Source organism: Polypterus senegalus, chromosome 13, assembly GCF_016835505.1.
Source record: "Polypterus senegalus isolate Bchr_013 chromosome 13, ASM1683550v1, whole genome shotgun sequence".
NCBI lineage: Eukaryota > Metazoa > Chordata > Cladistia > Polypteriformes > Polypteridae > Polypterus > Polypterus senegalus.
This window is the reverse complement of record NC_053166.1, coordinates 108,711,824-108,726,545: the sequence shown is the minus strand read 5'-3', so window position 1 is coordinate 108,726,545 and position 14,722 is coordinate 108,711,824. Positions and strand designations below refer to the sequence as shown.

At 35.4% G+C, this 14,722-nt stretch overlaps 1 protein-coding gene and 1 long non-coding RNA gene across 4 annotated transcripts in view; one reads left to right on the top strand and one right to left on the bottom strand.

The window, feature by feature from the left end:
- The window catches only part of dctn4 (dynactin 4), a 72,669-nt gene extending 69,832 nt beyond the window's left edge, over positions 1–2,837 (bottom strand). Inside the window, exons 1-2 of one of the 3 annotated variants that reach the window (XM_039773983.1) lie at positions 2,670–2,834; positions 1,532–1,602 (exon numbers count right to left, since the gene is read on the bottom strand). In XM_039773983.1, coding sequence (XP_039629917.1) covers positions 1,532–1,602; positions 2,670–2,804 — 206 coding nt within the window. In that variant the 5' untranslated portion in view covers positions 2,805–2,834. Of the gene's footprint in view, positions 1–1,531; positions 1,603–2,669 lie in introns of all 3 variants that reach the window. The other 2 variants (XM_039773984.1, XM_039773985.1) reach the window with 2 other exon arrangements.
- Positions 2,838–6,553: 3,716 nt separating this feature from the next.
- Positions 6,554–14,722, top strand: LOC120542875. Its single transcript, XR_005636249.1, has 3 exons — positions 6,554–6,840; positions 10,870–11,052; positions 14,144–14,722. It is a non-coding gene; the product is annotated as an uncharacterized LOC120542875 (long non-coding RNA).

Below are 14,722 nucleotides of genomic sequence, written 5' to 3'. Positions count from 1 at the left end.
AGCAAATTATGTTTTGGTTGATTTAAACCTACTTAAATGCAATATAGAGTACAGATAATATCAACAAAGTGTGAATGTGATATGACATACAAGTTAAAAGAAAAAAAAAAACTATACATTTTCCATTTGTATGAAAAAATCCAATATTGCCCTGACCAGTGGCATTAGTGATATTTCTTTTAAAAGTGCTCAACATTAACTCCCCAGGGATGTTATACCAGCAACACACTAAATGTTAACTATTTTATTAAAAAATTGAATAGTCTGAATACAAAGGTTTCCTTGCATTTTATTTCTTCGTCTTCTAAGAAACATGAATTTAACTTACTATAGTGAAAATGTTCAAAATTTGTATCTATTTAAGATAACTCTGAAAACAGCCTTGCAGTAATCAATTAGTGCAATTTAAATGATATATTCACTGAATGAAAGAAAGAGGACTGTAAAAAGTTCATAATAAACTTTACAATTTAAAATTATAATATCCCAAAATCCACCAAATCACAGGAAGACATCAATTACTAGTCTGAATGAGATCAAAGTAAAACATCCCACCAATGTCCCTCATCTTGTCATATTTTTGCTCAGGCAACTGCCCCAGGTTTCTGACCCAGGCTCGAGTCTTAGAAATCCAATAAGCCCATATGTCACTGAGAACTATACATAACATTACTTACTATGAGAATTCTCTGCTACAAATTCACTTTTAAATGTTTAGGTGTGTCTGCTACGGTATAAAATTGCTGTATACTTTTCTTAATGGACAGCAGACAATGCAACTTTCTTCTCATATGAAGCTGCAACAGCCAAGTACAAAATGTATACCCTAGCTGAACAGCTGGTTGCGAAAATAAAGATACTGTGCATTTCCACTAATAATCTTGGCCCTTCTTGATTACAACAAAACCAATGGCATGAACCATACATACAGTATTTGTACACTGTTGCAGAACTGAAAATAGCACATTAATTGTTTAATTTGTTCTATAATAAAAAGGTGCAATTTATAAAATTATGACTATCAATTAAAATGAATGGTAACATTTTGTTTAAAATCTGTTGATTGGGGCATTTATGCAATGATGGAGGCCAACACTATATGATGGTACCTTCAACATTCAATCTTCATCATATATAACTTAAAAAATTAATCAAATGTACACATGTATTGTATAGTAAGGAGGCGGTTTAGTCTTTGGGTCTTGAAACCTCTAATTTTTTTCTCCTTTATCTACACTTAAAAGTATTTTAATAAACCGGGCACTCACTTTTGCTATTATAACCATTTGAGGATTACAAAGTTCCTGAGTTCCACTAAAATTTAAGTTACATTCACTTATACCTTTTTTGTTTTTCCTTTAGTATTTATAAAGTACTGTGACCAACACTTGTGTGTGAAATTATGCTATAAAAACAAATTCTTCCTTACTTAAATAAACAGTGCAATAGCACGTCTGTACAGATGCATCTACTGTATGCCTGAAAACAATATAGCTGCAGAAACCATATAGCACTTAAAAGTAACACTAACCTGTTCTTTTTCAGCTTGGCTTCCGCTGAAGGCATGTTCTCTAAACAGCTAGGGCAATAATGAGAATCCACCTAAAGATTAAACAAATGGAGTTGAGAATATAAATAAGAACGTGGCCTACCGGTTAAGATTTTGGACTGCAATTCTACAGCCTAACACATCTGGCACTTGGCAAATTACGTAACCTCTCGATAATACACCTGTAGAAGCTGACAATATATAAAGTACTGTTGTAAAACGAACCTGTAACGCAGCTTTCGTATTCGCTAGAAAAAAACCTAAAACATACCAAAAAAGTAAAAAGCTACTAGAAAAATAAGGTAAAAAAAGACACCATGTCCCGGCTATAAAGCCTATATTTTTATGCGCCCGTTTCTCTTAATCCACAACGAAATAGAAGGAGCCAGATTTTATTGGTAAGACAAACAAAACAGGAACAAAACTGGATAAAGCGGTCACGCATTTCTGAATATGAATCAATTCAGGATTTTCTATGACGCGATTATCACATTGACTGCCGTCGAAATAAAACACTGCTCAAATTCAAGTAGCATTCCCAATAATAGACACAATACTTTGAAATTAAAATACAAATGTAAAAAATACACAACCTTCAATATAATACACACAATACAAGTGGTATTTTATCTTATTTGGTGTTTATTCTATTGACTTTGTAACAACAGCAACAGTATAACATGTACAAATGCAGTATTTGGACAGAAAACGGATTATAAACCACACATTTTGCATAAATTCTTATCTTTTGCCTTGTTAAATGAAGGCACTCCCAATTTAGACTGGGCCTCCGTGACTTGATTGGCATACATTTTACCCAATCGTCTTAGAAAAAGGATTGGACGTGTCAGTGTCCAAAGATGATACGAGAACCAATCGAAATCCTCAAGGATAACCTGCCACCGACTTTCCACCAAAACGACAGCTCATATCTTAAAAAAAATGGCAAACGTTCGCTAACTGCAATTTGAGGAACACGAAAATACGCCTATTAGAAGATGGTTAACAAAAACAACATCCATCAACTATGAAAAATCTTGAGTCTTTCTCTTTAGTCCGAGAGAGAGAGGACTGGCTCATTAGCGGTGATTTTTCATTCAGTCTCGGCTTATTGTATTACCTCATGAGAAACGCATTCTAGTGAGCGAAGTTCACTGCAGTAGCGACAGAAGTACAGCTGTGACAGCGGGGAGCGGATCTTTTTTTCACCACTAACAAGGTAAAGCACTCGATCCGGCTGCAGTAAAGACGCCATTTCTAAAAACGACAAACACCACCCAATCCCAGCAGCCCCAAAACTCTTCGCGCTGGACCAATCAGCATGTGATAATTTTGAATAACCACACCCACCAACGAGCATGCGTATTACCACTGTACGTTTCTAAGGGAATAATTTCTATTTATAAAAGTTCTATTCAAAACTGAAGTCCAATACATAGCACTTCAATATGGAACTAGTAGTTTTACGTTACATGATCAATATACTTTTCTCCAGTACATAAAATAAGACATGCTGATTTTTGGTCACGTAATTTGGAGTTTAAGAGTTGAAAGTACAGGCGCAATTTTAAAAAATCAACAATTTAGTCAATTCATTACCCACTTTCTTGTTCATTAATAAGTACCCAAAAGCAAAACGTAGACGGGATGCAACTTATTATCTGACGTATGTCTAATATGTTTCAAAAATGGTTAATTGAGGTGGTTGCTACAAATATGGCATTATGAAATCAAGTCCCAGGCACTCACTGTGTGGCGTTTGCATGATCTCCACATGTGCATGTGAACTGTTAAAAATTACCTGCATTTCACAGATGGTAGCTGTAATTATTCACAATAAAATACTGTATTGAAAAATCTATTGTGTATTAATAGTAGGCTAAGTCATCTTCTGTCATAAGATAGAAAATGACTGTAAAATTTTATTTTGAGTGGTCCATGTTGCACTGTGGGTTATCAGTCCATCCATGTTCATACCGTTCAATTTATATGTGGTAGGTAAGATGACAGTTAAATACACTAATGGACACTTAATTCATATTGTACAAACTTTAGAAAGCTTTCATTCATACAAAGAATCATAGACTCAAGGAATAAGTGACGTGTACAGGACAAGGACTTTAAGGGACCGTCGAATCTTAGCTTGATGTAAATTTTGAGGAGAACCAGGTGAATATCACTTTAAAAAAAAACTGTAAAACTATATTACGTTAACTGTATATTTTCACAGTGATAAAATTGTAGTTCAAACAATGATTAAATAATGCATACAAATTTACATTTAAGCCGAATTTTAGCTGCTAGAATCAATTAATTGTTTCAATGTGCAACACTGTTTTATGAATAATTGTATTGCTTTAAAGCCACAATGGAACAGAAAACTATATTTGCATAAAGTTAGTATATTTGCATAAGGACCACCTCCTTTGGCACGGAACTACATTTTTCCTGATGTTTCCCACAAATTTGCCTTGTGAGAAATAAAAACTTAAAGAGGATTAGCAAGCTGATTTTTTGTGTGTTCTGAATGTTTTTAGTGATTATGGAAGCTGATTTACATTATTTATTTATTTGTTTACTTGTTTGTTTATTATTTATTAGTAACAGCGCACTGCTCAATAACGTGCCATGAATACACTTGACTTTCTTTCTCTGTAAGTTTAGCATTCGTTTGCTCAGAGGTTGATGGCACTTGCTGCTTCCTGAGCAGCTATTCTTTTCTCTAGCCTAGCAGCCCGCTTCTTCTCTTCTTTTGTCAGCATCTTTTCGCATTAAAACTGATTTAAGTCAGTTTTTGTGATGCAATTACTTAGTACGTTTTCCTTAATTTTTCACTTAAGCTGGGACATAAGTCTTCAATCTGCCTCAAGAATGATTTAAGATATGAAGAAGTAGGGGATGTGACGGCGAAGGTGGTAGGGATGAGAACGGCGCCATACGTATGCGCCGCATGACTGCCCTGCTGCCTGCGGCCGAGAGTTGATTCTACAATAAAATAAAAATAAAAGGAGTAATAATTCCAAAATTATTCACTGTTAATATAAAGCTGTAGTGCAGAGTTTTAGCGTAGTATATATGTATCAAATTTCATACTACAGGTTATTTGATTTTTGACCTTGACTTTGCTGGTTTGACCTTTGACCTTGGAGGTCAAGCATCAAGCTGAACGTGGATAGTAGATGTCACGTAGTATATGTGTACCAAAGTTTCTGGTCAATAGGTCAAACGCTATAGTTGATTTAAAATCCTGGACAGACAAACAGACAGCCACAGTAGCGTATTATATAAGTACAGTAGATTTTGATATAGTGGTGAACCGCTAGCACCTACATCACAAAAACAGCCTGTTATTTTCCTCCTGACAACATAAAAGTTTAAAGTTCCTGATAAACCTTAGTATCATTTCAAGTGATATCTGAATTACTAATCATTTAACTGTTAAGTTACAGAGAAGTTTTTTTTTCATGTGTTAACTAGAGAGAGGTCGCATTAAGTTTGGGAGCATGCACTGATGCAGCCTGGATTAACGCACAGGCTGGCCTAGGCTGAACAGGGGCCTGGGATTGTCCACACTATTTTTAATTATTTTTTTTAATTACTAAAAGAAAATCACCTCCCTGATGCCCATTGGCCAATAAGAAACATTTTAATTTAAACAGCTGATTGGGTAGATGTGACCCGGTTAAAGTTAATTTTGTTTTGAGTTCACACCACACCACTGTGTTATTCTGGGTAACTGGACAGCATATCAGCAAAATGCCCGAAAGAAAATATGATAGCGGAGCACAAAAACGAAAAGCACAATGAATTAAAGAACAGCATAACCAAGAACTGCTAAAGGAAATCCCTAAATTGACTGGATATTTCAAGGCTGTCGAACCTTCATCCAGTCAGCAACAAAATGCTGATCCACAGGATAGAGGCTTTAAAATGCTTTTCAGACACTAGATGGTCGGCACACGCACTAGCAATAGAAGTACTACGCCAGAATTCAAGAGTCACTGGAAAAGTTATCTGATGACCCAAACCAAACCCTTACTGCTCGGGATGAAGCCAGGACACTCTACGTGAAGATGGAAAAACTAGAGATTTCCTTTTTGTGTAGCATGTGGCACCGCATACTGCAACACTTTTACAAGACAAGCACTGTTCTACAGGCAGTTAATTTGGATTTATGTAACGCTGTTGATCTCATTAACTCATTGAGGAATTATGTAGTCTGCCTGCGAGATGATTTTGACAACTTTGAAAGTGGTGCAAAGAACATGTCACCAACTGTGTTCCAACACTACAAAGTGGACACACAGAGGCACAGAAAAAGGAAAAAACAAGCAGATGAATCCACTGAATCTGACTATGAGCGATCAGGCAAAACAACAGTTTTTATCGCCATCATAGACCGACTCGTTCCCGAACTGGATCGGAGGTATCACTCCTACAAAGACACTGAGCAGACATTTGGATTTTTGAACAATATTCCCCTCCATCTCTGTAGAAGATCTTCAAAATGGAGCGGCTAATCTTTAGAAGAAATATGCGGGTGATCTGGAGGAAGATGAAATTGTGGATGAAATTGGACAATTCAGAGAATTTATTAAAGAAAACAAAGACATCTCAGCAAGGTCGCTGCAGCAACTTATACGAGGAAGAAAATTACAGTCAGTTTATCCAAATGTTGATATAGATATTACTTAAAAGTTTAGTTTTTTTTTGCAGTGCGGTTTTCCTCCGGATGGTCACAGTTCAAAGACGTGAGGTAAGGTGGACTGGATGAATGGATGGATGGAAATCCAAATCAAAGATTAATTTTGGTAGCAGGGTGCTAACAATTTGGCGTACATTACCCTGAAATGCTTTGTAATTCACACGCAAGTTTATTTCCAATTGAATACTGACTGAATAAAGAAGTGAAACATAACTTATTTTAAGCAGCAAGAATCCATTTCAGATTAATTCTTTGCGTGGAATGAAGCGGCGAAGGCGTGTTAACCGCGGACCTGCAGTGATTCGAGTATTTGTTGAGATTTGTAAATGGTGAATCTGCGTCTGCAATTCAGTAGTACCTGAAGAATTGCTGCGTACATCTGTAATCGCAGAAGAAAGCCAAAAACGCTTTTTATCTTCACCATGAGCCACGCGGCAGTATAAGCAGGCGGCAGTTTCAGGACAGGCATTTGTTCCGCTAGGAGTCTTAGGGTTAACTAAACACTTGGTCGCTTTCCATCTTGAGTTTATTAACAGTCCATTTGCGACTTGATTTCTTCCAAGATCTTCCTTCTCTGCGAACTAAGGTGAGATCACCGCTCACATTTTGTATAATTTCGACTGCGAATGCATTATGAAAGAAAAAGCGCATGTATTTAATAAAAACTTAGTTTGTAGTTATCGTTGTTTTCGTTAAATTCACCCCAACATTTTTTTCTGGCTGATGTCTTCTAGCTGAAACCCGGGTCAATACTCTTCCGCTACTGACGCTTTTCCATCTCAGTGTATTTTCCTGGACTTTGCTTTAAGTATAATTTTGTCGTTTTCAGTGAAAGATGCTGTGTAAAAATACTATTTCGTTAGTCCAGACCTTTCTGTTTATTGTAGCCGTAACTGCCTCCAGTATGACGATGCTTTATTTTCCACATTTTCTTAGCCTCGTTCAAACTCTGTCCTTTCACAATGCTGCCTTAAATATATTGCACATGTTGAACGGAGAGCTATAAACTGACGAATCCCCTCTTTGAAACTGTAACAGCTTATATCGTATTACGCCATGGACGTATATTGACTAGAAAATGAAATCAGACTTATTGCTAATTTAATTAATTAAAACATCTTCCGTGGGTGGTCTACTGAATAAATCGGTCACTTTTTCACATTTTGCTTTCACTAAAATGTCTTGTTTATTTAAAACATCTTTTGTGCTACTGCTCATTCGCCTGTTTTCTATAACAATTCTAATTTAGAAATACGCTTTATTTTGTTGTTTATAGCATAACAGTCAATAATATTATTTTTATAAATAAGTTTGCAGTCAACATTATTGGTTTTTTGGTAAGTACTGTATTGTTAAGCAGAGGAGAGTAGTTCCCATCCCATGTGGTTATCATTAAATCAGTAAGTGACGCTGAAGGGAACTGCTGCCAAGGTCTACTTTTTCCATTCAGCTGTGAAATTCAGAGGGTAAATATAACGAAGAAAGCAAGAGAACAGTATTTACAGGGAGGAGTGTATTTAAACTCTTTAGTAGTTACCATTTTGTTTTTATTATCTCTGTGAATATAACCTATTCCCAAGTGTTTGTTGTGCTTTTTTAATAAGTCTACTAGTAAACAAGTTCCATATTCAAGAATTTGACTTTATTTTCTAAAGGTCTCTTGAGAAAAGTAACAAAACACTTCCACAAATTTTCTTAATTTGCTTTCTCCAGTACAGGATGGCATGCTACTCCAGCAACATTAGGCATAAGGCAAGAAGGTAATATAATATTTGTGAGATACAGTTCTGCCATGATCAAGCCATACTTCAGCCCCTCAATAGAACAGAACAATTATTTACATGTCAAACCAGTTACAATGTATCACTCAAAAGTTTACTATATCTTAATTCAGTTAATTCTAAGTTATGTGTTTACTAGTTATTCCTGTTTTTCCACAGAAAGAACCATTAAAAATGCATAAGCCAACTTCATAGGTACTTTTATTTCACATAATATTAAGCCCAGATTTTAATCCACATTTTTCCACTCATATGGTTATCTCTTTTAACTTTTTCCAGGTTATCTCATTTTTTTACCTTTAATTCTGAAATATTCTTATGTTTAAACATCAGGTTCATATTCAGCTGTTTGTGTGCTTGTATTGCTAAACACAGACTGTTTTTATATTCAAAGTTCTCTTCATGATATGCCCAGAGAATGTTCAGGTATTGAAAACATAGTCCAAAAGAGTTTGCATAAATTATTACATAACATTACATTAAATGTCAAAAAACATACAGTAGCTGTAAAAATTATTCACTCTTTCTTACAATATGAAAATGTGCTATATAAATAAATGTTGTTGTTGTTGTTGTTTCTTTGAAGTTTTCACATTTTATCCTTATGCAACAGTGAATCACAATAGATTTAAGTTGGCTTTTTTGACATTGATCATTAGAAGTTAACTCCAATGTCAATGTGAAAACAGATCAAAGTAATCTAAATTAAGTACAAATGTGAAAACATCCAAGGGGGTTAATACTTTGTATAGGCACTATATTATTAGAGAGGTGTAGTAGTATTGCACTTAAAGGACGAACTAGGACAATGTCAGAATTCCTAATCAGAATTTAAAAAAATAAATACATTTCCAAATTCATTTAATCATAGTCACTGGGGCTAGGATCTGTTTTGGGATCACTAGGAGTAAGGCAAGAAGTAGACCACAGGCAGTGGCGAAATTCTCAAAACAGTAAATTCTGTATATTTTTGATGAAAGATCAGCAAAGTTCCATGTTAGATAGATTGTGTTATTCTAATGTTGTGTTTGCTTCTGCTGTTGTAACCCTTTTTCACCACTATTTGAGTTTTTGTGTATTTTATTTTGAAGTTTGTTTTAAATTTGTTTTAATTATATTGTAGCAACCCGTGGTTGAGTATTGAAGTTTTCGGAGCCGAACTCTGCCATGCACTTCCCCCAAGCTATCGGAATGCCAACGTCATGCACGCAGCTGTACCCAGCTCATTAAGTAGGCAAGCACTCGTGTCCCATACACCGCACGACTCCAAGTGTCTCCGTAATAATTGCATAGATGAAATCTAGCAACACACAGCTCTGTCCTTTTGTATCTCTTTATTAGAGCAGATAGTCAGAAACAAAGCTCAACATATTGCAAGGCCATTGCCAAGGTCATTTCTGAAGACATCTTTCTCATTGATGGTAACTGTTACACTTATTATACTTGGGCTACAAATGTCCCAAACCCCCCAAGCAACTGCAACACAATACACATATACATTCCCAATACAAAAGGAAATCGACTGCCTTGCTTGCCCAGCGCAAACAGTGAACGTTACAGAATTACCCACAATGCACCATGCCGCCAGCGCAGACTGCCGGGTCATTACACAATTTTTGATTTCTTTTTAACTATCCAGGTCTGCAGTGTTTTGTATGCTCTGTGAGAGATAGTTTGGGTAGACTGTTACACACATTTATCTACATAGTGGCTGTTTAAATTTCAGCAAGTTTGTAGTTTCAGCCAAACTATTTATTTATTTATTTATTTTTTTATGTTATCTGTAGAATCCTGACAGCAATGAGTGTGTAGTAAAATGACTTGGACTAAAATGTGAATATAATTTAAAATTTCAATTTTCAATTTCAATTTATTTCTTTATATAGAAAACCTAAAAGTAACATTAATAAAAACACTCACGTAGATACTCTTTTTTCAGCATGTTTCCTGTTCTGCAGTATATTGAACAAAACAACAAAAAGCACAGTATGTGACATCTGTTCTGAAATTTCAAATCATAGCAAAAAACTACATAACATACCAGCAAATTAACTGCATCATTAAAAAGTGGTCCACTGTTTCAGAATGTTTCTTGTAATTTAGTATGCTTTAAAATATTTTTACACTTTGTTTCAATATTTTATTTGCTATGCCTTTAGTTTCTCCATACAAGAAGTCTGAGGTACTTAATTTAGATGTAAGTATTGCCTTAAGCTACAAAATGACTAGACAAAAATACAAATCTATAATTTTTAATATTTTCCAAAGGCCACATACTTTGACCAATCCCTCTTTATATGTAAATATGTTTATTTGGAAGCAGTACCCTTCTGGCATCTCTCCACACCCAGACTAATACTCAGTAGTCAAAAACGTATCAGCATTAAGTGTGTTTATTTCTTTGCATCACATACTGATAGCGCCTTCATCTCTCAGTCAATTCATCAGTTATGCTGGTAGTTGTTTAAAGTGAGAAATCAAATCAATTGGAGTGTCTGGTGGTGTTGCTTATCTAGATGTCCACACCAAAGTATGCTCCTCCTTCCTTTTAATGCCTGTGGCCTTTCTTCTGCTCAATAATAAACCTTCCTTCTGAGTTGTTGGGACTTATAATTATCATCTTGAGGTTAGTTCCTGGCAAGTCTCACAACCATTCCTTCCATTCAGGGAGTTTGTGCTGCCCAAAAAGGTGCCAAATTTACTAAGGTCTTAACCAGAGAAAGAAGTTATAGAAACTGAGTTGATTGAGGGATGGACGCACTATTAGAAAATGGTGCAGAGACAACAGCTTTTTAGCTACTTACAAACAGGAGGTTGGGTATGATTTCTTTCAGCATTAAACTGGAGAGTCAAAAAAAAACCTTTCAACACAAAGAAGAGTTTTAAGTGTTTTCTTTGCAATACAAGCAACGAGGAAAAACTAATGCAACTGTGTTACTCTCAAATGGATACGATCTGATCAGACCTCAACACGCCTGACTTCATCTGTCACTGATGAGGGGTGCGCTGCTGATAAGGTACAATGATTTATGTATTGAGATTTCTTTGTTAGTTGAATTTGTATGGAAGGAGTTATTTCTTGCATTGTTAAACCTTAATCAACAATCTCCTGTCTAACCTGTCTCAGTTTAGTGGGAAGACAATGTCTATTCAAGCAGCATGTGATGAGTTTCCCATTTGTCACAGAGCACACTCACGCACCTCCCAAAATTCACTCATCATGAGCCATGAGACTGTTTGGAGTTGCCAGCTAAACTTCCACAGACATCTTTAAAATATTGGAGTAAAACCCAATTCACACAGATACAGAAGAATATACAAATCCCACAAAGACAGTGTCAGGGTGAAATTTTTAACTTAGAACCTGAATCTCTAAAGGAGCAGTGCAAACCACTTGAGGATTATAGGGGGAGAAGAGCCTATCTCAGCAACATCACACAATACAGGACCCAGGACTGAATGAAGTACCAGTACATTGCAGGGCCCATACACCTACACTCAAACAAAACCAATTTGGAATTGCCAGTCCATCTAACCAACATGTCTGTGGAATGAGCAAGGACTAAACCATGCAAAAACAGGAAGAACTCCATATCGATAGTGACAGAGTGTGGAACACAAACTCAGGAGACTGAATCCTTAAAGAAGCAGTGTTATCCACTGTATCAACCTTGTTACCTATTATTATTTGGCAAATGCCTCTCTCTGTCTTCTTACAATATACAAATACATATACTGTATTTCTTTTACAACTGCAGATTATGCAGGATCAGTAGGTGCTCAGAATTGCATAACTAACACCTTTCACTTGTTAAATGCCACAGCCACTACTCCATACTACCTACCATTCAATATAAACATATAATAATAGTATTATAAATTAAATATTTGCTCTGTGAATCAAATATTACTACTTTGTTGTAGCAATGATAACCTCTGCACCACCATACTTCCCATTTTATTCCCTGCCTCATCATTACATTTAATATAGTTTGCTCTTACATATAAACTATCATAATTTTTAACATTACATTTTATTTTTTACTGGTCTAATTTTTGATAAATGATTATATAGCATAAGTTTGTCATAAAATGCTACAGGGACTCTTTCATACTTACACTCTTAAACACAAAATTGCCAGAGTGGCTCTTCTGATGGATGCCATAGGGGAGCCATTTATGGTTCCTAAAACTACTATCCACATAAAGTTTCCAGAAAAGAACTTTATTTACTTAGATCCATAACATTCCATTAACAACACGAATAGCTGATGTTAGGGTTGTGAAATATCAATGGTTTACAACAGACTAAGTTTAGGTTTTCTTGATCTGTTGTATCATGTTAGGTAACCTACCATACATTTATGATTTATGTTTTGTTCACATATTAGGAACATTTTCAAAGCCTGAAGAACCAATTTCACATGCATGGAAATCTTCCCAAAATGAAATGGTTCTTTGTCAAACAATAGTTCTATGAGGAAATAGGCAACCCAGTAATGTGCCATTAAAGAACTCTTATGTTTAAGAGTGTATGGCAATACGCCTTTATAGTGCCTCACTGTGACTGCTCTCTTATCATTAGGCAAGGCAGAAGTTTGTTTTTTGTTATAAATATTTACTTACTGAACTTCTGTAAAAAACTATTTTCCCCTCTTAGATCAAATAAAGTACTATGTTTCTATGAATTTGTGTTAACTGTCTGAGCTGATCTGTTATTCAAGCTAATTTTATTATCTTAAATATTTTGAAATTCTGCTTTTCACAAAGTTAAAGTATTGGCCAGTCCTTGACCATAAGAAATTTCTTTGAACGCTTTAAATTAAATGAGTGGGATGACAGTACAGTGTTTAGCTATTCTACATCACATTTGTAGTAACCTGAGTGTTAATCCAGCATCTGGTCATTGTCTTTGTGGAGTTTGTATTATCTTCCTCTGCCCATGCAGGGCTTTCCACAAACATCCCAAAATAAGGTTAATTGATGATTCCATATTGTCATGGGTGTGTCCATGAATGAAACCTACAATGGGCTGGTACCCTGTCCAGGGCAGTTTTCTTCCCTGTGCCCAGTTTCTGCTGAGACAGACTCCAGGCCCCTACGACCCTGACTTAGATTAGGGTTTAAAAATGGTATGGTCTCATAAAAAGCCTGATTTGTAATTACCAAAAGAAAAACATTAAAGATGTATAAATAAAATTACAGTATACCTACCCTATTTTTAATCCATTATATTGATAAAAAATGGAGAAAAGCAATGAATGTGTTTAAAAAGGATGTTCTGCCTGCAATCTACTCTTAACCTCAAGCTAAATCTAATGCATTTGATGACTCCATCAGGGTTAATGTGATGTAATTAAATTGTAGTCTTACAGAAGAAAGAAAGTATTGCCACTGTTCCAGTGATTACCATAGTCAAAGAAAATGTTTCATTTTTAAATTCAGTCTTTCTTGCATAAACCTTAATAGACTTTTTTTTTACAATGTTTCCCTTGTAGACTTAAATACTGCTAACAAATCTGATTTGAATATTTTTGTATGCTACAGTGGCAAAAGTACTGATCAGTTCTTGTGTATATCCAAGCAGAGCAATTAACCTGCCATCCAACCATCCATTCTTCTTTAAACCCACTTAATTCAGGTCAGGGCTATAGGGCTGGATTCCAAAAATCTCAAATTGCAAGAAACAACTCGGTGTGAATGTTAGCCAGGTCACTGTCTTTGTGGGGTGTTCATCTTCTCCCTGTGTTTACTTTGCATTTCTTTTAATCTTACTATATTTGTAATGACGGTGTTGCCTGCTGGGCTCTTAAGTGTGCTTAATAAAAAACACTGAATTTGGATACAATAGTTTTCTTCCCAAATCTCAGAGATGTGCCCATCAGATTAATTAGTGATTCTCATTTGGCCATGAACATGCACTGCAATGGATTACGGCATCATTGGGTTGATTCCTGCTTAGCTCACAATGCTGCTGAGATAGACTTCAGCTGCCAATGACCCTGAAATTGGATTAAATTTGTTAAGAAAGATGAGTGATGTTCCATTAATAATAGTTTTATATCATGAACATTTGTCTAATGGAAACATATCTTCTTTGTTTTACAGGGAAAGTTCTTACTTGTGCTACCAATAACATTTTCCAATGGAGGCTCGAGAGGCATCTGCAGCTCCAATCCCAGCACATGTTCTTAATATTTGGGCTATAGTATTGGTCATTTTAGCTGCTATTGTTGTTATGACCTCAGTGATATTGTGCCCAGCTATCATTGTTATATTATACAGGATAAGAACAAACCCAATGAGGCCTGGACACATCTAATTTAAAGTCAAATTCACTGCACCAAATGATGATGATGTTGTTATATATTTATGTTTATAACATACAACCCTAACTTTAAAATTCCTTTTTAGGCATTTTCATTTTTTTTAATAAATGATTCATGTATTTAAGTTCACAATCCTTTTTTCAAACCTAGAAACTTCTTGACTTCATTCTGGATATTTGGCTTCCAACTGAAAATACCCCTCTTCTTTACTGACTTCACAAATGGATATTTACATCCTTATAGTGTTTGCATGTTTGCACTTTGAGTTTATTCAATGCTGTCTTAGGCCTCTTCTTTACTTCCATATTTGTTTGCATAAGTGCATTTCAATAAACCGTTCAATTCTGTTTTAGCTCAA